At 38.7% G+C, this 25,581-nt stretch overlaps 1 protein-coding gene across 1 annotated transcript; it reads left to right on the top strand.

The window, feature by feature from the left end:
* Positions 1-544: 544 nt before the first annotated feature.
* col21a1 (collagen, type XXI, alpha 1) lies at positions 545-25,191 on the top strand. Its single transcript, XM_034201898.1, has 29 exons — positions 545-651; positions 5,850-5,977; positions 6,182-6,742; positions 6,904-7,069; positions 7,149-7,377; positions 8,493-8,663; positions 11,685-11,762; positions 12,702-12,782; positions 13,935-13,997; positions 14,398-14,451; positions 14,541-14,594; positions 14,698-14,751; positions 17,035-17,088; positions 17,176-17,229; positions 17,310-17,363; positions 17,734-17,787; positions 19,060-19,104; positions 19,198-19,251; positions 19,346-19,399; positions 20,391-20,444; positions 20,603-20,674; positions 21,131-21,166; positions 21,791-21,835; positions 22,705-22,737; positions 22,828-22,974; positions 23,070-23,124; positions 23,209-23,400; positions 23,479-23,556; positions 23,643-25,191. Exons 2-29 carry the CDS (start codon positions 5,881-5,883, stop codon positions 23,828-23,830), a joined length of 2,877 nt encoding a protein of 958 aa, XP_034057789.1. The 5' UTR covers positions 545-651; positions 5,850-5,880; the 3' UTR covers positions 23,831-25,191.
* Positions 25,192-25,581: the final 390 nt, after the last annotated feature.

The following is a 25,581-nucleotide window of genomic DNA, read 5'->3' as shown; positions in this document are numbered from 1 at the left end:
ATATTTCTAAACACTTCCAGCTGTTCGTGCAGAAACAGCACTGCAGTAGCTCTTCACACCTAGTTTATTGCTGACTTGTTAGAAAGTAATCTGCAGTCCATTTGGGTGATGAAGTGCAAATCAAAAAGGAGTTATGCATTGCGGAGCCCTTTAGGTCCTGCTGGAGGTACCGTGAGCAGTGTCTCAGTGTACTAAAACTTGTTGGCTTGTCCCACATCCAGAAAACTCCATGTTCTCTGGAAATGCCCCTAGCAACCCCCAAACGATCCAAACCCTCAACACTTGGAAGGAGGCTGTGCTCATTACTATTATTTTCCTTTTGGACTTTCAGGGATGGCCTGTCTGCTTCACTATTTCATGCTCTCCTTATCTGCTTCTCTTTCCACCCATGGTAATTGAAGGTGGCTGTAGGCCAGTAAAAGTCCGGAGAGAAGGTGGAGGGGGGGGGGGGGAGGGCGGTGGAGAGGAAGAAGGACAGAAACAGAGTAGACAGAGAGAGCTGCTGGAGAGGGCAGGCTTTCATTCAGCAGAGAAACATGTGCACTGCTCCCCTAATTCACTTTCTGTAAACCCAGGGCTCTGAGCAGTATTGATGACTGGCAATCAATGAGAGGACTAACAGGATTTCACACAAGGCTTGGACACTAACTGGTAACTTTTTGCTTACATTGTTTTACTTTTCTGAGGCAACCTATTTCTGAATTTGAGAAATTCTGTAAGGCATTAAAAGTGTTGGTGTTGTTTTCATGCACAAACATGCACCTGCAATTTTTATTTCATCAAAATATATTAGAATATTAGAATCTAATGAGTCTGTTTTTTTTAATCATTTGAGAGAACTTATTGGGCTTACTATAGTGTTTTTTTCAGTGTACAGTGCTGTATGTATTTTGATGTGTTCAGATTAGTTACAGTTTTTGCACTGTTTCAACTTTTACTTTAGTGTCCTTCAGAGTCTGTGCTGCTACAGTTGCATATTGAAGACATTAAGCTCAGTTATCAGTCCCTTGTTTGTTCTACTGTCATGCAAAGAATGAATGGAATCAGCTCTAAAAAATGTCCTGGCCATTTCACTTCTCGTAAAATAGATTTTTCTTTCATATTCCTAGAATCTGGGCAGGCATACTGCATAGTGCACCATGCCATTGCATTTACTGTACTCATAATGTTTTTTACAGATGTGAGACTTGCATGTATATGGACAACAATAATATGTATTTTGTGAGTAGAAACAATTTTGAAAGCATCTCTAAGTGAACACAGGGATAAGATCCCCATTAGCAGATGTTTTACAAGACATTATTGATCTGTTTGGACATTATTTAACGATTTGAATTAGTTGAACAGATTTCCACGGAGAACAACAGATAGGGCTTGGCTTTCCCTTGTTGCTTGAAAATCTTGGCAGTGATAAATCCTGCTTATTTTGGCAACCATTCAGCAGGAACAGTAGTTGTTTTTTCTGGAATGGAACCATTTCCTTTTAGCCAAATTTACAGGAGATAAGTTTAGCTTCCAACAGTTCAAGTGGAGTTAAAACATGCTGTTGCATAACATAAAGTGCAGCAAGCAAACAAATTGAAAAATGATGTTCTATCTGGGCCCCATACCTTATTTATTTTGGTTCCTGCTGAATGTAAAAATGTCATTTTGAAGGGAAGTATACACTGTTAAGCACTAGATATTTGGTCTAATACTGTCTTTACAATCTGTCTGATGACTCAGTGTTGCCCAGTCTGAACAAGTGAAATGTTATCTGGTGAAATGGGAAAGATATTTAGTTTAACAGCTTCCTGAACAGCAGTCTCACATAAATCTTTGCAAATTATTCCAACAAACAAATGGTACAACTCTAAATGAATTTATGGTAGTTATATTTATAGCCTTCAGACTTTTTGTTTTGTTCAATATTTATACTTGTGTTTCAGTTCTGCCATTCAGTCCCAAAAGGAGTTACAAAGTGTCTGTGCTGCCCCATTAACGTTATATATCAATGGAGTTTGGTACTAACCTGCACCACAAGTGCACCTGTTATTTCTGCTACATTATGCATGCATCCCTACTTTAGCATTATAGCACAGCACGTGTAATGTTGCGTTTTCATTCCTGGATGAAGGTTGCTTCCCCATCATCATGACTACATGTGTTTGGTCACAGTCCACAGCTGGAATTTCACCGTCTGATGGTGTAAACTAATTCCATGTGGCTTGAGCAGAGGTGTAGAAACACCGCGTTTGGGGAAAGTCAGTCGAGGGGAAAGTCATCCCGACTGGACCCTGCCAATGAGGGGTTTTTCCAACAACCTCCTCCAACTCTCTAGAGGGGAGAATTCTGAAGAAAATGGCTTGCACAACTATTGCAGCTTTACGCCTCCTTCAACTGTGTTATTTAAACACTGAGTTTACATGGTGGAAAAATGCAGTCATGTTAAAGAGTGTGACCTCTCGTTGGCTGTGCAGTAATAAAACATGTTGTAGGCCAAGGGGTTATGTCCTCCTAACCACTGTATTGTTGACCTTCATGTGTCACATTCAGAAATAGCTGTGGATAAGGTGTAGGATCTATTATTCCTTCCCATCAAATTCCTTCACAAGTCCTGCTTCTTCTACTGTATGCAGCCTATCTGGTCCTCATTTGTAACTGCCTCCTTTTAGGATGTCAGCAGTTTCTTCCTTTCACATGTTGGAAAATACTGTAAAAGATCATTTGATAGAGCAGCCAATGAAACAGGCATGATTAAATGTCTACCCTCTGCTCACATGCACAATGTAAACACAGCTCTTTTCATTGTTTTACGTGGTTCTTAATATCCCATTTCATCACTAATTATGTGAGCATGAACATAACCATCATTATACTCCACTATAATGCTACATGTTGTTTGCAGCACCATCAATAATATAAGTGTTCACCTGGTACTGAAATGAACTTGCGAAATGCAGTAAATAGAACATATTTAACATGCCACTGTTTTGTATTTGACATGAGACGATGATAAAGCACTGCATTCTGTCTTGTGTTGCTCTTGCCTTGACATTGCGGGATTCATTTTCCACTTCTGAGTTTGTGGCGCAAAAGCATATCCAAGACTGCAGTCACCATAAAAGTTGTAATTTGTAAAAATGGCCCTCTTGTTATGTGATCAAACATCAAACATTAACAGCCATGCTATTTTTGGATTAAATGCTGACGTCAGCATGCTAATATGCCTACAATAACAAGGTCAACATGCTACTGGTTAGCAGGGGTAATGTTGACGATGTTCACCATGTTAGTTTGGTATATAAGCATGCTAAATTAGCATCAAACACAAAGAACAGTTGAGGCTGGTGAGGGTGTAGTTAGCTTTGCCAAAGTATTGGACAAATAGACATTTTGACCTGTTGATGGTGATACATGTACAGTCAGGGGATCACCTCACCAAGGTCCCGGAGACATGAATTAGTACAATATGGATATACCACATTTTCGCAAAAATACACACAACCAAAAACCTTAAAGGTGGGGTATAAATTTGAGAAACCGGCTCGAGATAAACTTTTTGTTATATTCCATGGAATGCTCTTAACATCCCGATAGCAATGAATATCTTAATTTATCTCGTGCCCTCATTGGTCATGTGCGCGTTCGTGTGTGTTGGAGGAGGGGCTCTGTAAGGAAGTGGCAGATTTTTTCCGGCTGTGTATTTTCAAATTCTTGCGCACTCGAGCTGGTTTCTCCAAAATGACCCCACCTTTAATCAAATTATATTAGCTACACGGTCTATTCAAAACCAGTATCGAACAAAGTATTTGTTCTGAACAAAGTATTTTTGATGTACTGCCAGTGATGCTAGATAAGGAAACACTTAAAATGACTTATTATCCTGTTAGACCATGCTAGATAGATAGATCAGATACCATTTATATGAGGGGTGTCAAGAAACCATCATCTAATCTGACACTCTCAGCACTAGGAGGTTATATTGGGACCTCAGCGCCTTTGTTTTGAGTGCCTCAGGTTAAGGATTGGCCTTTCAACAGTCTGCAGTCAGTCGTACAGGAGAGATGTTGCTGTGCGGGAATAGGATGGGAAACCTTTAGGGCTGAGCACATGCTGTGAAATCATTATTAATTAAGTCAATCATGCAGGTGAAGAATGGCTGTCGGGCAAAACATCACAAGGGAGGCTGTTTTAGTAGAACTAACACGATGGATAAATACAAAACAGCTGGAGGGAGTTGAAAGCATGGAGGCAAACCAAAAAAGATCAATCATGTCAAAATAGTTTTACGTTCCAAAATATCAGTTTCCTTGTTCAGACTTGCTAATATTTTGAAACATTTTGCCATGTGTAAAATAATCATGCTCCCAGAATGACACTACTGTGAGTTTCTTAGCAGCACAAGATGGGAAACTGGCTAAAATTACTTCATCATCTCAAAGGTAATATTTAGTATTATAATTGGTTTTATCCGTGAGGAAGGAAAAGTGTGGGAGAGAAGACTTTCTGGGCAGGCGTGTTGTATTTGAGCCGAGGCGGGCAGAGATTGGCAGAAGCCGCAGATTTGAGGAAACAGCTGATGATACCACAGGAAACAGTGAGCAATGGTTTAAGGGTAGTTGTGGTCAGAGGTTCAGAGAGTTGTTTATGTACTAGAGCTGACAGTGCCATGTGAGGATGTGGTGGATTAGGCTTGAAAGGGAAAATGCTTAGGTGTACTGAGGCTGTGCAGCAAGACTGGAAAGATGGAGTGTGCCGCACGGAGGTTTGTGGTACAACAAGTGAGTGAATTAGGGATTTGTGGGTAGTACAGAAGTTTCTGTGACAGCAGTGGGAGGTAGGACATGAGTTAATTAGGGAAAAGTAAACACAGGTGATAGGATTTGCACTTGATAGCCTCAGTGACATCTGACTGCAGCTATTTTTGGAGCTTTGACCAACCCACTACTGTATACCAGCCCAGCACTTATCAGCACATAGACAAAGTTAGCACTAGCTTGTAAATATATAGTGAAGTATATATCAGCTAATGAGCCAGATATGTATCTCAGTCTTTAGTAGAAATGGAAAACAGAGCTACAAGAGAGTAAAAAATGGACAACAATTCATTATGTTGATAATTACCTAAATAAAAAATAAATACTGATGTCGTCCGCCGGATATGTTTACCATACATTTTGCAATTTCAACTTTACAAGGTGATTATATGTCAATGTTGTTTTACTGCCCCCAAGTGGCCAACAAATTAAAGATTAAGATCACATTTGTCTGAGTAAACCATGAGTCCTTATAATCACTGAAATTATTGCTAAGCATCTTTTCTCCAAAATGTTCCCGTCTGGTAGCCATTGTTTCTAAATTAAGTGTTTTTTCTACATGCCATATAAAGATATGAATTGGCCTCTTGAGTAATGTGTTTCCAGGATATAGCTACTGTAGACAGCACAGTTGATGACACATGTTAATAACAATCTGTCCAATTAATTAATCCTACCTAACCAAATAAAAAAAAGTCACATTAAAATGAATATATGTACAAATGCACAATTGCTGCTATTCACATGTGCAATATGTTTGAATCCTTTATTGCTTTAATTGAATCATCATTTTAAGGAATCACACACCCTTTATTATTACTTATTTTATGGTTGACAGTGCAGGTATAGTGGAATAGTATTGTGTTTAAATTCTGGTTAGAGTGGACAAGCCACATTAAATGGCAGCCAAACAACTCAATAATGGAAAAACAATATGAATTTACTTCTGTCAAGGCAAAACTTACACAGAGAACACATGTCACAAATGCTTGCATTGTCCTTTTTCCTTTTTACCTGCAATACAAAGCATGTGTTTCCCTTTCCCTGTAGGTGCACAATTGGAACTTGGTACTGCTGCATAATGGGTTACAAAGCGACATCCATGCATTCTGTCTTAAGATGCCTGTGCTTCATGCTTCTCCATTTGTTTAGTGCAGCTCAAGATGAAGACATAAGAAGTAAGAGTGCTTCTGTCTTCATTTTCTCACACTTTGTTTTGCTTGTTGTCCTTACATTAAAAATCGAATGCATACATCTGGCAAAGGTCATTTGATGTACAGTAATTGCATTTTATTTCATGTATTTCACCTAACTAAATTGGATTTGTTGGGAAAAAAAACATGTTTACAGTAAGTTGATTGTTTATTTCCTGTCTGCTTCAGGTTGTAGGACCGCACCATGTGATTTGGTCTTTATTCTAGACGGTTCTTGGAGTGTAGAAGATGTCAATTTTGAACTAATTAAGCATTGGCTCGTCAACATAACATCCAGCTTCAACATTGGACAGAAGTTTACCCAGGTTGGAGTTGTCCAGTACAGCGATGACCCCCTCATAGAAATACCTCTGGGGAAGCATTTCTCCAGCAAAGACCTCATCAAAGCGATGGAGTCCATTGATTACATGGGGGGAAATACAAGGACTGGGACGGCCATTAAGTTTGCTACAGACAAAGTGTTCGGCCTGTCTGAGCGTGGCCCTTCAGGTATTTCCAGGATTGCTGTTGTTCTCACAGATGGGAAGTCTCAAGATGAGGTTTTGAAGGCAGCAGAGGCAGCGAGGAAAAAAGGAGTCATTCTGTTTGCAATCGGTGTTGGGACAGAGACAGAAGCGGCCGAGTTGAACGACATTGCAAACAAGCCATATGCAAAATATGTCTTCTCGGTTGAGGACTACAAAGGTATTTCCAGGATCATACAGATCATTCGACAAAAACTCTGTGAAGGTAAGCAGCTGCAGTTCATTGTCTATAGCTAAACATGTCATATATTATCAAATATTACTCTTATGACAGTATCATTGCTATGAATTGACCTCCGATTACATAATTCCTCCACATCTAACTTATTCTCGACTCGTCCTTATTTCACTCTTTGTTTGTTGCAGAGACTGTTTGTCCAGCCAAAATCCCCACAGACTCCCGTGAAGAGAAGGGTTTTGATATTCTGTTACATTTAAATTTGGCTAAAAAAGCCAAGAAGACTAAAGGGGCATATTCCGGCACCAACGCCTATCAAGTGACATCTCGCGTCGACTTGAGTGAAGCTACACGGTAATCAGCTTGCTGTTATTATTTTTCATCTCCACCAGTGTATTCCCAAGTTGATTGACTTTTAAATTTGGTCCACCAGGACCCTTTTTCCCGATGGCCTGCCTCCGTCATACGTTTTTGTGGCCACACTGAGGTATACAGGAGCGGTGGCCATGGAGGAATGGGATGTGTGGAGAATACAGACGCGTGATGGGAAACCTCAGATGGCGGTGACTTTAAATGGAGTTCAGTTCACAGTCATGTTCACCACAACCAGTGAGGCACCCAGTGGAATTCAAACAGTGACATTTTCACATCAAACAGAAAGGGTATGGGAAAACTTTTATTTATTTGAGACTTTGGTAGAATGAAAGGATAATATGTCTGTTTGTTTGTCTGGCCATGGATTTTCTCAACAATCGTCTTCACACAGGGCTGGTTTATAGCTATGTACGGGAGAAAGTGCAGTGTTGAGTACAAGTTGTTTGAAAACAGTTCTCCAGGCACTTCACTGCTTTTACACTTTATGAACAATTGGCTCTCCAAAGAGATTACAACACAGTCTTTTGTGGTTGTGATATAAAATAACAGCTAGGTCTTGACCAAAAATAGTGGGTCAAACGATGGTATAAACTGAGTTGCACTATTGGAAACTTCGGATCCAGCCTTTTTTATTGGGACTAAAGTAGTTAATTAAGGATATCTCGGCCTATACTGCTTCTATTTTGAATATTGTTATTGTAATCTTACTCTTGATAGTCCCCAAATTCTTCTGAAAGTAAATATTAATTGCTGGAAAATGGCTCGTTACTTGTTCAAGAATCAGAGTTATCAACGGTACTCAAAGGGTATTCTTCGCTTTAATATTTGAATACTCTGAGAGGCATAAACATTTCTTTCAAACACAATACTTGTATTATATAATTGGAAATCGTCCAATGCACACATCCACAAGGTTACATAAACCTGAGCTTCAGAAACGTATTCAACCTTTACAAAAGTAGGATTGTCCTTGGAAAAGTAACGCTACCATTTCATTCATACAGCTAGTCAATCAACTATCTCCCCTTCAGTTTATTCAGAACATATAAAACAATATAAAATGTTACCAAATGAGTATGCCTACATTGCATGGTAGATATTTTATAGTAGTATTTAGTAAGAGCCTGTTCTCGCAGAAGGTTTGAAATGCCACAATATTTCGAAATACATCTTCAAAACCAAGACTGACCATGTTCAGGATTTTAACAAATCAACAAATGATTTTGAACTTTGTTGATTTAAACAATAATTAACAATTGGTTTGCTCTTGACAACAATAACAGCAGTGAACACTCACCCTCCAGGGGGCAACATGTTTCTCGTATGTCTTTATCAGCAGACTGACAGCCCGTACCATTTTAATTAATGAATTGTTCTTTCTCTTTTTCTTTGACAAAAACAGCTGTTTGATGAGAACTGGCACCAGCTGCGTCTGCTGGTCACCGAGGAGGATGTTACTCTTTATGTTGATGACCTGGTAATTGATACCCAAACCTTGGAGCCCCCTGTTGGTATTTTCATCAATGGAAAAACACAAGTCGGAAAATATGTCAGCAAGGAAACAACAGTGCCGGTAAGTTCAAAAACATCAAGAATCCTTTTAAAAAAAAATCAAATACATGTTTGTTGCCAGAAATGTAATCTAGTGGTTTGTTTACTGGACAATAGAAAGAGAGAGAGTCTGTTAAATGAATAGTTCTGCAAACCCAGCCCTGATACTGTATATGTTCAAAACAACAACAACACACCGTTAATTGCTGACTCCTGAGACACATGTTTAACTCTGTGAACAATAAATCTTTGGCGAAAATGTGCCTTTTTCTCCACAAGTTCTTATTAATCTTTGTTTTATAGGTCTCAATTGGCACATTTTGCTACGTAAAATGGCGCAATGAATCATAATTGTGCTGTGTTGTAATTAGCTCTGCAGAATGTTATGTAGTGTGATAATTTAATAACATAACATTTAATGTACTGATAATAATATGGAAAAGAAGAGTAGCTGTGTTTTGCACAATACTTCTTTTGCGTGTTATTATGATAAAACAAGTTGACTATTTAAACTGCTTCAAGCACATATGTGAGCATTTAGGATGATTTATCATTGCACAGCATTGTTGGCCACTATGATGGTATATGGGGTATATGGAAAAAAATACATATAAAATCATGTAAATAATACAGCCCCCTTTTCTTCCTTCTATTTTCAAAATAAAATCCTTGGTAAAACTGGCTCTATATTCTTATAGATAAATATGATAAAATAACTTACATCCTACTAAAGGATTACTTCCCATAAGGAATAATAGGATACGGTCCGTGCAGAAAAAAATACAAATAACATTATTCATTTATGACTTTTACATTTGTCAGTATGTTGTCACATCATTAAAGCTGTGGATAGTGTAAGCCGCAGCTTGGCGGTACATTTTATTGTGCGTACGGATCCATTGTTAGAAGGATCACATAGTTTGAAGTCATTCAACAGTCAGTGGATGTCCTTGTGTGAGTATCACTTTCGGATAAATACACTTAGAATTGGAAACATATTTCTTTATAATTGGACATCTGAAAGTACCCCAATGCTATTTTATAAACAGCATCACATTATCATAAACCACAGATCACAGCAGACATTCTTATCATGTTTAAACCTAAATACAAGACACTGTTATTGTTAACAAAACAATATTGTTCTACATTGATTAATGCCCCCCAAACATGCGGTTGTACTAATGTTTTCATGAGGTCAAAAATAATATAAATCATATGTGGGGATTATTGTTCGGCTTGAATGGATTACTGAAGTGAAACAGCGTACGGGACATTCTGGAGCAGTTTCACCCCATCATCAACAAAATACCAAATAATGGAAGAAAAGTGTAACGTCGCTTTAGAATGCTTCCAACACTGAGGGAGGTTTGGCAACACGTAGCAGCTCCAACGAGGGCAATTTAACAGTTGTATAAAGGCCCTGACACACCAAGCAGTCACCAGAGGACTCGCCGACGCCGGCTGTTGCGTCGCGGTGTTCTCCTGCGTCTTGGCCATGTGTCGCACGGGAACACACCGCAAAGACTTCAGTGCGTGAGTGGCAATAACTCTCCTTACCAGCAGGCGGCGGTAGTGTGTATTCGTCATTAAAGGCAGTCCAAATAAGGCGTGTCACGGTCGACGGTGCGGGACCATGGAGGTATAATAAGAACTGGATACAGCGTGGGAGGCGGGGCCTCATTCATTCCTATGAGAGCTGCTCATTAGCGCATGATGATAAAATGGCCCAACTTTTGAGAGAGTGAAACGTCACAGATTACCCAGCATGCCTGAGAAGTACCCGTATGTGCACTCATAGAGCATGCGCAACTTTAACCAAAATGCTCGTTCACATCAAGCACGTCAATTTGCGTACACGTAACATCACCGCGCGTTCATGACAGCATGGTAATGGATTGTTGTTATCATGGATTTGATATGAACGAGGCGGCAGTTAGCGGCTAGCTAGTAATGATGCTAATGTACACATCAATCGTTATGTACTTATATTACGCTGTAACAGGATCTAGTGATATCCAACAGAGCTTCATTTAGCATGAAATAATTATTGCACTGTATATATATATATATATATATATATATATATATATATTTATATACAGTGCAATAAGCTTCTTAGTGCAATACGAAGCTACAGGGACGTTAATAATGTCGGTAATATTAACTTTATTTAATACAACATTTACGGTACAAGATTTAATCATACAGCCCATGTAGTATGATAATGAATTACAGCAAACATGTGCAATATATCCATTATTACAGCTCCGTGGGATGGCAGTAAGACGATATGGATCCGTTCTTATCCATGGGTAAAGATAAACGCAACTCACATTGGTTCCTCATACAGCATCTCTGTAAACTACGTGTATTCACTGAATTTCACTCTCTGCCTTTAACGGCTCGTTGTAGCTCCAATAGCTCCAGCCCCCACCCTTCCTGTGAGCACAGTGTGCTCTGATTGGTCGGGACACGTAACATGAATGTGCCGGGCGGCGCGGTCCCGTGGGTTAGATGCGCGTTTATAATGCAGAGGGAGATAACTCTCAGAATAACGTTATTAGCACATTTTTACAACTTGAGGAACGAATGTTTTTAATAAGGGCTATACAAGTGTTCATACTGGGTAGTTTATTTAGTTTTAAAAAAATTATCCAACGAGTTACAGACCACTCTTTCCCCATGTAAGTTAATGGGAAAAAGTGTTTCCGGGCCTGGCAACCAAACGGAAGTGTAGTACCGCCGTTTGGCCAGCACGAATATTTTTCATCTGAGTCCGGCGCACTTCCTGGGGGCTTGTGCGGGACACACCAAATTGAGTTTGGGCGACAGGACACGCTTCGTCTCCCGACTTACGAGAACAGCCGATATCGGCCTGGTGTGTCAGGGCCTTAAGAGCAATTTCAATTCATTAGTAGCAAAGCACTTATAAAAACCATTGCAAAATTACCCCGATATTTGGTTTGTCAGCTTGTTTGGAGTTTCCCACAGCTGAGGTTGTTTTTAACAAGAGTTTCTTCTTTTTTCAAATGTTGTTTAGTTTGAACTCCAGAAACTTCGCATCTACTGTGACCCTGAGCAGAATAACCGCGAGACTGCATGTGAAATACCGGGTGTCGTAAGTACAAGAGTCTGCTTGGCACTGAACATGTGTTTCGGTCCAAAAGCAACAAAGATAACTTATTCTCACTTACTTCGCATCTTGTCCAACTACATCTGCTTCTGTTTCGAAGCACTTCATTTCACTGCACATCTCAAACTGCATGTCATGAAATTATTTTCTTGCTTAATGTTTCTCAGCAGCAGTGTACTGTAGTATGGTGTAGTGGAAGTGTACACTCAGCATATCAATTGAAGTCACATCTGTTGATAACAATTTGTTGGAAGAAGATGCATGGATCAGGTTCAAACATTTTGCACTCAGCACTTTTTTTTAATGTCTGCTGGCTCTAACTGTGTTTGTGAAGCATTGGCCTTTTATTATGCTGGTGTTGAAATTGCTACATCCAAAGAGCCAGCGCCAAATTACTGCTTTTACTGTGATGATGTGAGATAAAAATATCAAAAGAGAAAAGAGGAGCCTGAAATAACAATGCTTGCCAAGTATAACACCGCTTCTTTCTTCTCTCTGTGTGCTTTTGAAAGGCTTATTTACAATGTAATTAATTCATCAATTTCCTTTTGATGTAGGTTAGAAATTGCCTGATATCAGGAAGTATTTTTTTGAGTGAGATTAAACTATGAAAATGTAAGCAGTGTGTAGATGCAGTGTGTTGAACACGGCAAGTTAGGTAAAAAAATGTATAATATAGTAAATATATTATTTTAATTTGAACGCAATAATGGGTTCAAGTTTCAGTATTGGATTTTGTGACCAACACAAACATTTGAACATGAATCAACAGGTTGCTAATTTTCTAAACCATGAACCAATAGTCCAAAACACAAGGCTATATATTATTATACTCATCATTTAACCTCTAACATATATAATTCTGTACGTGCGCACAATACTTTTAAAAATAAAAGATGAATACCTGTTCTTTGTTCATTGCAGTGCTACACTCCCGATGAATCTGAACCAACTCAGGAACCTTGTGTTTGTCCTCCTGGATCCCCTGGAACACCAGGAATAAAGGTCTTTTAAAAAGACATTGTTCTTTTTATAATATTTGTCATTCTTTGTATTTTTGCTTGTTCCATATGCAGCACATATTGCTACACTGAAAACCAGATTACAAGCAAAATTAGCCTGCAGAAAGGCATGCAGAGACAGTCTGTTCTTGGTTTAGCACAGAGCCCTTTGTCCTCATTGTTCATACTGTTGGTTAAATGTTTACTGAAACTGTTTTCTGTTGAAATCATATAATCTTTAACAGTTAGGGTTTATGGCGGTGATCTTAGGAGATAAAGGAGACAAGATGGCTTTTGTTAAAAAAACAGCACACAAACCTTCTCTTCCTCACAGCTCAGCTTTGAGGGAATGTGTGCTGATGTCTAAATGCTGCTCACTGTGTCTGATAAGTCTACGTGATGAACCTGTGAGGTTACATTTTTCCAATACAGTAGATCAAATGTAACTACAGTCATTACAGCCTGTAAACATAGATTTCCTGGGTGCCAGAAACTGTGCGGTTTGGGGAGTTTTGGCACTTTTATCTCCTAAATACACAGTTACCTGCTGAAAAATACAAATTATGGATGCACATAATAGCCTCTTTTCTAAAGTAAGGCAAATTGCGGCTAGCCATTGTGACGAAGTTATGGTTAGCCTTGTAAGATCCTAATGTGCTGTTTGCTTGAAGCAAACCAAGCCTTTGCTTGGGATAAACACTGGTTTGAATGGAAAATTACCCAAATGGGGTATAAAACCTACATGTTTCCCTTTATTGATCGCGGTGTATCAACCAAATAATGGCAGCCCTGGTCATAAAAAACTTTACACACAGACCCTAGAGAGATATTACCTCAGCAACAAGACTCTTCGTTAATAAAACCTACATGGTTTCAGGCATGTTTGTGTTTATAGTGTCACATCCAGGTTTTACTACATTTACTAATAGATCCAAAATGCTGAGACCATGGCAGGCTTGCAGATGTTCCTTATGACCCACAATGTGTTCAAGAGCATCTTACATTAGAAAAAACAACTCAGCTTTGTTCAAAATGATAAATGAAATCGACAATCTGTGCCAGAGAAGGCATATTGTTACCAGATACGTTTCAAAATGGATCCATTTTGCTGCTTTAAGATTGCACGATGAAAATGACCTCATTCCACTTTCTTTAGGGGGAACAAGGAAACTCTGGCAAAGCTGCTCAGCCTGGACCTGCTGGTGCTGATGGTAAGCCTGTGAGTACTACATAGTTCAATATACAAACATACAGATCATAACCGCCAAAAACACAATCATAGCGGCATCCACATCAGCATCTGAGAAAATACCCATACCAATTAAGTCATTAAATCCTGACAGTGTCTGCTCGTTAATCCTATGTGGTTAAAACCGCTCCATACGTAAATATAGTTATTCTTCCAATGGGTAAATAGAAAACATGTCTGATTATACCACTGGAGGAAGCACAGCAGTGATTTTGTGTGATGAAAACCATCCAAAAGTGAACCACATGTTCTAGAGCATGATCAAAAACCTACCCTGCAGCATAGAATCACTTAGAGAAAATACACACAGTTAAGGGGGGTTCAAATGTTTAACCAATTGTGAGTATCTCTTGTCTTTTTTTGTCTGAAGGGTATTCCCGGGATTAGAGGAAGTCCAGGGCTACCAGGTCCAACAGGAGTAGAGGTAATGAAAAACTTGCCCGAACATTAAATTCAGCATCCAGAGTACAGTATTTAAAGCTGGTTTACTTTGTTTTTGGTTACTCCGCTCAGGGTGCTCGTGGGTCAGATGGGTACAAAGGCGAGCAAGGAAGGCCAGGTGTTTCGGTAGGAAGGTCAAACATCACATTGTGGCCCAATAGATTTTGGAATTAATCTGTTGCACAATATTTGACAACCAACAACAATTAACCTAACTCTGTTTTGTTAGGGGGAGAAAGGTGTGTCTGGATTACAAGGACTGCCTGGACAACAAGGAAAGAAGGTGGGGATGATCAGTATTCTTAGTACTCGATAATACGCTATACATATTTTGTTCAATATACTGTATTTTTGGGTTTAAAAAAGATATCCGTTGAAAAAACAAGTGATGGTTAAAATACAAATATAGATTGAATCATGAAGATAACAAATATAGGATTGACAGGATATCCCTGCTAGACACATTAACTTGAATCGTTTGAACAAACGTCACATCAATCACGCTAGAGACCATATGTTATAAATATAAAACCATATTCTCCGGGAGAGTAAAACAAAGGCAAGCAGTGCACAAATCATCCAGCATTTTACCATTGAAGGCCTCAACAACAGCCACGGCAGACTGGAGCATAAACCGGACAGTTCCACAACTTTATGTATTTTTTGTATTGCTTTGATAGCTGTTAACGTTTTGCCATTAATGGTATTTTGAATTGGGTAATACATCCTCTCTATATCCTCTCTTTCAAATCATCCTACCTTGTAATCAGTGTGACCACAGGAGGTTCCTGCCAGTTGGATGAAGTGGACAACAAGTCAAGCAGTAAATGTCATTTTGAAAATGGTCTCAGCTGTCTGCACCTGGAGCGAATCTTCCCGTAACATCTGCCCCATTGTTTGAGTGTTACTCACAGGTCCAGGATGCATCAAATTAAGTGTTTAATAGTGCCTTGACTGTCTTCTCAACTTTCTTTGATTAGGTAAAATACTTTGGATTTTGGCAACACAAATAAAATACAGAGCACTGCATTACCTAATGTCAGTAGGATTTACTATATCTTTTCCCCTGCTTCCTGTAGTGCTCTTAGGATTTAACTATCATCATGTTTAATGTTCTGCCGAAGCGCTTTTAAAAAATCTCATAATTGGATATTTCATTAGTGTAATGGCATCATGAAAGAGGTGAGCACCTAGAGGGGGTGGACTGCTAGTGAATTTCCATCACTTCTTTCATGGCAAAGTAAAAAAAAAGATCTGGTCAAAGAGGGTCTACAAATCACAAACATATTATAGTTATGTGGGTTGTAAGGTACATTTTCTTGGGATTTATACCTATTTACATCTACCTCACCAAATTGTTCCCACATTTGAAGGCCACCCAACGGTGTCATCTAATTTTCCTGTCAAATGATGTAGAAAACAGAAACACGAGATGTTTGCTAACTTAAGTCAGAAGCACATCATTTATGGACACAAGAGGTAGAAGAAGTGTTTGCCACTTAGCCAAAGTAATGGCTATGTTTGTGTTACTTGTTCTTTACCACAGTCGTTCATGACCTTAGAAGGAACTATGCTTAGGTTGTCTCCATCTAGTCTTTGCTAATGTTCTCTGTAGGTCATCAACAATGTAACTACAACTTTTTTTCCCCTGAAATCTGCGTTCCTATTAAGAAACTCACAGTTGAGCTTTGGGAGTATGTGAAAGCTCTTACTTGCATATTTGCTGCACACCCAAGATTAAAATATACCAGCCATTGCTTACACTACCTATGCTAGCAGCTGCCCATGTTTAATGCTCCATAGCATCAAACAAAGTGCTGCCAACACAATCCCACACTTAACGTGGCATAAAGACAATTCAAGCACTACCAGTTGGCTTCCATGATGGTGCCTTTACTGCACAACTTGGACAAAGGCATAAATCCGTTGTCGTGTTACCGCTTCCTGTTTGTAAACCGAAAGTTGAACTCAGCTCAAACTTAAAGAAAGTAACTGTTGAAACGTTTGACTAAAACGTATTTTCATACTGTATACAAAAAAAAATTTAAATGAAAGAAACAAACTGATCAAACCAGTGATAAATACGTAATTTGGTTTAATGCTGTACACCGTACAGTCATTGATTCCTCGAGTCGATTACCATATTTTTGGTTGATGGAAAGCAACATCTGAAAATAAATCATGCTATCTCGCGCTTTGTTTCCAAGTGCTGTCCTTTCTAGTGAAAATGTGAAATTGCAGAGAGGGATCCTTCCAATGTCTGGGACCATTCAACAGACACGTTCCTCACGTCTAGTTTTAGGTCGACCAGTGCAATCTTAACAATGCCTGATGCAGTTTAACTTGTCACTCCCCAAAGTTCTAGGCCAAATAGTTGCTAAATTCAGTGTCTATCCCAGAAAAACAAAACCACTGCTGACTAACGTTGTATAATGACTGCATAATTGTGACTTCACAATGGGTCTATGACGTGATTATTTCCCAAGCGGTACAGTGTAACTATCTTTCTGAGAAACATGGATGATTTTGTCTAATATTCTTGCCAAATCTTTTGACTGTTTTCCAGGGTTCAATAGGATTAACAGGAATTGCAGGGTTACCTGGAAAAGCTGGGCAACTGGTAAGGGTTCAACCAATTCTAATGGCTAATACAAATTACACAAGAAATATAAGAATATAAATCAACTTGATGCCATGATGTTTCCAGGGAGAAAAGGGAAGTTTGGGACCTCCTGGGCCACCAGGTTTTCTAGGAGAACCTGTATGTATAAAACAATTCAAAATTGAATCTAAAGCTCATGTGCCGCTATAGTCTTGTACATTTGTTTTCTCTGGTTTCAGGGTCTACCTGGAAGAAATGGAAAGGGCGGATTTCGAGGGAGACATGGTCAAAAGGTCTGCTTGTTTTGAAATTGAAGAATGTTAAAAAGCTCATTAAGGGATTATGAGAATAATGGAGGCATGAGGTTGTCTAAGCTGCACATTAAAAGACTTTGCTGTTCCCAAGTGTTGTATTGTGGATGTTTGGCAACCATGGAAATTAAGTCATACAGTCCTGGTGTCTCCCTCATCTTTTCCCAACCCCATTTGACTTGTGTACACATCAGAGTTTAGATTGATGCCTATTTAATGAATCCAACATGGCATGTAAAAATATGAGCAAATGATGTTTGTGATGTTTCGAACTACTGTTTGTGATGTTTCGAACTACTAAATTCGATTAGAATGTTATGTATTTATAATGTTTTTGCTTTTTTGTTTTAAGGGAGAAGCTGGAACTGGTGGGATACCTGGTGTTGATGGAAGGGAAGGCCATCCAGTGAGTTGTAAAAGAAAATGGTGCACATTTGTTATTGGTTTGAGCTGATCAATCTTGGCTCTGACTTGAAGAAATGTAGGTTTTGATGAAAATTGTATGAAATATGAAATAATTGTCGGATTAAAAAGAAGGAAGGAAGAGGGGAGTTTTATGTACGTGATAATTACATCAAGGTTTACTAATTGAAGCTGACATAAAATTATACTCTCATTTATGGAACATTAAAAAAAGTCAAATACCGTAGAAGACCTGATTTTATGGATCATGCAGATTTTAATGCATAACATGCATTATTGTAGTACCGCTTTGTGTTAAAATGATGTCAGCAGTATAGAGAATACCCCTGACAGCCAGTAAATTAGGGGGGATTTCCCCTGTAGTTCATCCCAGGATAACCCTGTTATGCAACAAGAGGGCTCCAGCTATACTGTAAAGTAAGGCAGAAAAAGTAACTCAGCGAGGGAATGCTGTAAATCTGTTTTAGGAAGAAAGTGTTTCAACCGGGCAGCTTCCCCACTGATCATGACTATTAGTGTTATCCAAAAGTTTGTGTTGGGTCCACAAAAGATGAGTCACTTGCTCCGCAAGCCTGTAGCCTTTTCTCCTTACCAGAACAATAGAGTCATAATGTATCCATGGAGACAGGATTAGCAGTGTAGCTACTCAAGTTAAAACAAGATGAAGTTAGTGCTAAAGTGTGGCCCCAAGACGGGGATTTCCTCACCTATAGTTCTAGTGTCTGGGTGGCTCACAGTACATTTCTGTCTCCCCGCCTGCCTGTCAAATGTATTGACTAAGAACATATGTTACTCAAACTTCAGTCTGAGGCAACCTCTAAGCATCTGCAAGCATTTATCTCAGAGGAAAATAATGTCAAAACACAACACTTCCCAGGGTAGCTCTATTGCATGTTGTGAAACACACCAATTTTTATTGTATTAAACCATTAAATTCTACATTTAGATCCCCATTCCTTTTTGTCCCCTACAGGCAAGAGCAACTACTTTTTATAGTATTGCATTTATCAGCAAATAAAACATATGGACAGTTTATTTGCATTAGATTTATATCTAAAGGTCGTAAGCTTTGAAATAGTGCTTTAACAATTGTTACTGACACATGAAAGCAATTATATTACTATGAAAAAGAATGAACTAACCTGTGGTCAATCATACCGTTTTTAGTATCATTTCAGATTCTGAGACATCTTTTTTTAAATCTTGAATATATTGATATGCGATACAGTAGCCTAATGTGTTTTATTGCTACCAGGGTATGCCTGGATTGCTAGGAATTGCAGGCTTAAATGGAGAAAAGGTGAGTTCCTGTACCTAATGTATGCGGAAATAAGATAAACAAATTGTTTTGCATCCTCTCTCTTCTCATGTTTGACTATAATTTTCATTGAAGGGGGAAGCTGGTGTGCCTGGATCCAGGGGCTTCAGCGGATCTACTGGACCTCCTGTAAGTTAAAAATATTTTTGGACTATTCTTGTGTACACCAAAGAGTTAATATTGAATCTGAAGGTTACCAAAGCTATTCTCTCCTCTCCTGTAGGGTGAATTGGGTTTACCTGGTGCACCTGGTTTAAAAGGATCAATTGGACTTAAGGTAATCATGTATACTTGTTAGAAAATCCCCTTTGAGGTCTTTCAAACAGCTTTACTTTGAGTGACGCAAAGCCACAATGAACAATCACTGACGTTCATCCCTCCGACAGTCATCAAAACCATTGAAAAACATATTTAAAATGGATTAAATGTACACTAAATATAATGTGAGTAGTGTATCCCCTTCTGCATCCCTGGGGCAATGAGCGCCAAGAAAAGACAATACTGCAGATCAATCCACACCAGCTGGCATTAAGAACCGACAAGCTGCATGCCGAGATATGTCATGATTTTAGTTGAGTCCAAGCCCAATATAGTATAGTTAAACAGCTGCCAACAAATATGGATAAGTGTAGCATTATATGACATAAGATTCCCAAGCCATAAAAGCAGTGGATAGCATCACTAGGAAAAATCTCAAATCTTTGGAGCCGAGTTGGTTGAAATGCATATAAAGAAGTTGGGTCAGCAGCATTGCATGTTTTGTTTGGTCTATATTTTTTTGAAATACACTTTAGCACAAGCAACGATCTCTTGGCCACACCGGCAGAGCTAAATTAAGCGATGATCTGGTCTTACTGCTTTCGTCAGTGGAATTTTTGTGGAAATGTAAGCAGTCTGGGCCTGTCTGGTCTGGGCACTCTGTCTCCTAATCACTTTTCATTAGCTGATCCGGGTTTAAAAAGCCAATGTGTATTGGTAAATGGCACATAAGTGAAAAGCTAGTTTATGGACAGCCAGGCAATACTTTGATGTTATGGCAGAGATTCAGACTGCAATTACAGAGGCTTGTTCAACTGGAAAAGAAAGCACACGCTTAGACATAATTGAACGTCAGACTGCAACTCACAAAGCATTGTGAAAGTAAAACATGCATCAATGATGATGAATCATGACAAAAACAACAGCAGTCCAGTCAGTGAATTTATGTGTTTTGGATGTTCTTACATTGTATTTCTGTAACATAAAGACATGTTTATGTTTTAATCTAGGGGAATAATGGTGAAAGTGGAATTCCAGGTATACAAGGAACACCAGGGCCTGTGGTATGTTTTCATTTAAATAATGTAACATGAACCAGTTGGCTTTATGTCTGATTTTAAATACCGTTATAATTTATTGAATCAAAGTTTTATGTCCTGCAGTTTATAAATTAAGGTGTTGTTATTTTTAATGATTGGTGTTAAATGTCACACTGCTACAGGGGAGCGCAGGAGAACCGGGGAGAGCAGGGCAGCTGGGGCACCCCGGCATGCCAGGCCTCACGGGCAGCAAGGTATTTTTACATACTTTTTTCTGCGAGTGTTGTGACACCGTCGTCTCTCCTTATTAATCCTGTTGAAACCTTTTTTTAGGTACATCATTTATGACAAGACGATTCATAATTTGTAAAGTAAATGTTTACTGGTCTGGGTTAACCCAGTCTGGTCAAACATGCAGTATAGTTGACTGATATTCAATTATAAGCATCAGTTTGCCACACATTTCAGCTGTAATAATAACTCACATTCCATATCAGCAAATGACTTACATCACAGTTAGTTTTCAACCCAGAATTGTAATAACTTTTTTATATTTGTATAAAATATAAGCTAGATGTGAGAAGTATTGTGTCATGAACTATATGGAATTATTGTGTTGATATATTGTAATGTTGACTGTATTTCACTTGTGTTTGTTAACTCTTCCAGAAAACGTAGTATAAAATATCCATGTCCTTTTATTTTTTCAGGGTCAAAGAGGAAGTGCAGGTGACAAAGGACAGGCGGTAAGATTCAAGATATATTTAGATTAGTCACCCAAGCAGATCGTACTATGATCATGTTGATCTATGTAATGCTAATCTAAATAGTAATTCACTTTATCACTATTGGGTTTTGGAAAAGGATGTCAGTGCATTACAATCACAGTGAGGAATTCATCAAATAATTGTCTATAATAAGCATCCCTCTATTAGTGGAGGAACATATTCTATTACATGAGTGTTTATAAACCAGTGTAAATATAGTCTTTTTTTCACATATTTATTATGGTTTGGGAAAGCAATTGTGTTTTTTGGATGTTTGATATAACTTTTGCCATTCTGTTGACTTTCAGAATGGTTTTTCTACATTAAGATAAACTGGATTCTTTTTTTTAATGACACCTATATCACCTTGAGGGTGCAACAGGGAAGTGTAATCATATTTATGTCTACTGGGCAATAATGTGATTCATTCAAAAGACATTATTACCCATAAATAGTACATATTTTACATAAATCATGTTTTGAATTGATATGTTTACCTTCTATACCGTCTACAAAACCATAAGCTGCACACAGTTCAGGCTTGTGCTTGAAACACTGATTATAGATGGTATCATGACGTTGGTCTAATGGTTTTCTCACCAGGGAATTACCGGTGGAAAAGGAGAGCAGGGTCGGCCAGGGGAACCCGTGAGTTTCTTCAATCAGCTTTGTTGTGTTACAAAAACGTTCAACAAATGGACCAAACTAGTGTGAAAATGTATTATAAAATTACCCTATATTATAGGACATTTTAATGAATTTGTTCTTTAAATAGTTTTCTTTTCATTTGGTGCAAATTAAGATTAACTTGAACAATATATAAAAAATTGGCCTCAAGAATGGACAATGAATCTTTTCTCTGTCAGAGGAGGAAAGTTCAAAACTGTGACTACGTTTTATATGTGGATAGTGCCACCATGTGGCCATGTTTAGGGCAAGCACTTTAAACCTTAACTCATTACTCCCCAACCATGAGGCTAAGCAGCCTTATCTTTTGTTGGGAAAATAATGAATAAGGAGTTGGTTCAAAACAAATCTAATCTATCAATACAGGATATAAAGGACAGGACATTAACAATATATTTGTTCACCACTCCTCATTTGTAATGACTCTTTTCCACAATATCTTGTTGTCAAATTATTTAAATCATGGCCTATTTTAAATAAATTCACATAATTGCGAGCACATGCAGGTGAAACTGTAACTGCATTTGGATGACATCGGTACACATCAGAGTGATACCGCACAATGTGATGCCATTAATCCTACAGGTAGGGCTATAATGGCTTGACACATACTCAGTGGTCATAAGTCTGACATGCTACACATTTAAACCATTGTATTTCCAAGATTTAGGCTTTCTCCAAAAATTCACAAGATGTTACCACTGATAATTGAATGTCTTTTTTTAACTATAATCTGAGTTTCTGTTATTATAAATAAAATAAAAATTGTCCAGCCTTGTGCTCTCTTGAATGTTTTCTATGTTTTAATTAATGAATACTTTCATTGACAGGGCTCCACTGGTTCAATGGGACTTAAAGGAGAGGTATATTGGGCTGATTGCTTTATTAACTGTACCTCCATCCAAACTGAATTATTGTTAGTATTGCTAACCCTGGGGTGGTATTTTTGCCAGAAAGCGACAACAGGAGATGCTGGGCAGAGAGGTCAAGAAGGTCATGTGGGACGGCCCGGACAATCAGGCCAGTCGGGCCTACCTGGCACCAGAGGGCTGCCAGGGGACAGTGGTCCAGCTGGCCCACCAGGACCTGAAGGAACACCTGTATGTGTGCTCACTTTACTTTCCAATGTGTATTTTATTCTGATGTTTTATCTGATTATGACTAACATAATGTAATGGTCTGATCAATACTCAAGGCAAGTCAAATGTCGGACAATCACATTCGGCAAATCTGCAGAGAGATCCTTCAGTGTGAGTATCATCATTGACAGATGATATATTGCTGTATGTTTCATCACATGTCATAAATATTTTTGTTTTCATTGTCAATCATAGCTGAGCTGCCTATATTAATGGTGAGCAAGCAGCAGAGTAGCTGTACAAGATGTCAAAGCCGGCCTGGATCTCCTGGTCCTCCAGGGCCAACTGGGCTCCAGGGACTCCGGGGTTATTCTGGTCTTAGTGGCTCCAGGGGACAGCCAGGCCAACCTGGTCGGCCAGGGCACCCTGGTCTTAATGGGTTGAAAGGTACAACCAGTGCCAAAGTCTACAGTGTGATTCGAGCTGTTTTGCAGGATGCTTAAACAGGTTCACTTCTGTTTGCAGGAGAACAAGGTTATAAGGGTGAGAAAGGGAGCCCGGGTCAAACCACCAATGGAGACCAAGGGCCACCAGGACCTCCAGGTAAATCCTGTGGCTGATGTACTCCAGGTAAATACTGTGTACTGTTTTGTTGAACTGATAATATCTTAGTATTTTTTATTTTACAGGTCCAATGGGTCCCCATGGGTACGGTAAGCCAGGTACTCCGGGTGAGACTGGATCTCCTGGTCTGAGCGGAGCAGAGGGCAAAAGTGGTAATCCTGGCATCCCCGGTCAGCCTGGGGTGTGTGATACATCCATGTGCTATGGTAGCACGATGAGGCGGAATCCTTACGGCAAAGGGCCAAACTATTGACGTGATGCAGCGTCACTGCAGGCGACAGTTTCCAGCTGATGTAGAACAGTCATTCTCAGGAAGATCTCATCATTATAGTTTCTCTATCACGGAAACAAAATGGACCTCTGCTAACACCTTGTCTGTGATCTCAGACAGTCAAAAGAACTAGATCTTATCACATTTTCTGGCTTTATTATTCCCATGTATTTCAAGATGCTTTTTTTGGTGTTAAGATCATTAATAATTGGCTCCTCCATCTAAAACCTCTCATCTGACCACCGTCCACTTCATGTCTGACTGAATCTGTCTCTAAGCAGTGTGCTTGGTGCATTTCCCATATTGCCCCCTTTGTTGCTTCATTGTATGTTGCTCTCTACATTTTTACCACACATACATCTTCTGTTAAAAAAACCACACAACCTCTATGATCTATAAATTCCATGTTCAGTGAATGAATTGCCCATAAATGATGTGTAATTGGCATGTTTCAAGACTGTGATTTCCTGTAGCTGAGTGTGAGCTACCTGTGTTGCTAAAGCATTCAGTGTGACTGTTAAGCACTTCAGCCTTTATGAAAACCTTTTATAACAGTTAATATTGTGTATCACCCGAGATGAATGAATACTTTTCCCCATATCACTCATTTAAATGTCATTTTATTCCATTTAGGAAGTAAAACGTTTCATCGCCACAGAGCAAGCGAACATTTTACGTTGACATTTGTTGTCATTTATGTTTCCGAAGCTTACCTTACATTACTGTAGCAGGTATTTTATTGTTATTTATAAAAAGAGAAGTAACTGTGTATTTCTACACTGACATGTTTTAAAAGCTTTTGTAATTGTTTTATTTTGTGTTATGGTGATTTTGTAGGAACTTCTTTGTCTAGAAGTCATCATGATTTTTGAACTTAGTTTGGTTCTTATTTTGTTTTCAGCTTTATGGGGTGTTTCGACTGGATGTTCCATTTTAACTACAGCCTCAAACAAGTAGATGAGTGGAACAAAAAAAGAGGTCCATCACATTGGTTCTCATCTAAGGACAGGGCACTGGAAACTTGAATACGTGCAGCTATAAGCTTCTGTGGGCGGCATGTGTGCATTAGAGACTTCAGGAATATCAATTGAAGTGTTTTGAACACTAGGTGGAGCTATGTGGTAACATCCCAGCACATTCAGGAGTTTTACTCTACCTAAGAAGGGGGCTTCCTTTTTTTTCATTTTGGACAGCAGCCACCCATCACATGGAAACCTCTGAGTATTTATGTTTTTAATTATCCCAGCATACTTCCTTCAACATGCTGTTTACTTAGTTCTCCTCTGAGAATGTCAGAGCTATATGCTCTTTGCATTAAATTAACTTTTATTTCCATACTACTGTTTGGGGTGTTTTTTTTTTTATATATAATTACAGAGTATTAAATTAGTTTAGTCTGTGGAGAGTCTAATGCTCTTAATACTGATTTGCAGTATTAACCTCTGTGTTTATTTTTATGTCAAAGCTGATGTTTTCCTATATGGAAATTATGTATAATTTGAAGTGAAACAAAATACAAGCTGGCCTACGTGTTTGTTTGTGCTTTTAATAAAAATAATAATGAACATGCATCCTAGGAGATAATGTTTAAAGCCATACGGAAATACAAAACAGGATCCTTATTGTTGGTGGAGAATGCAGTTGCAGTGCTGTCCCATAAACACGGGACTTCAATAAGTTGAGGTGATTAAAAGGCTCTGTCATTATTCTTTCACTCGTTAAGACGGGCTCTC

This window comes from Gymnodraco acuticeps, unplaced genomic scaffold (assembly GCF_902827175.1).
Source record: "Gymnodraco acuticeps unplaced genomic scaffold, fGymAcu1.1, whole genome shotgun sequence".
In the NCBI taxonomy this organism is placed as follows: Eukaryota; Metazoa; Chordata; class Actinopteri; order Perciformes; family Bathydraconidae; genus Gymnodraco; species Gymnodraco acuticeps.
Note: the sequence above shows the minus strand (reverse complement) of the source record. Positions and strands in the feature narration are given on the sequence as shown.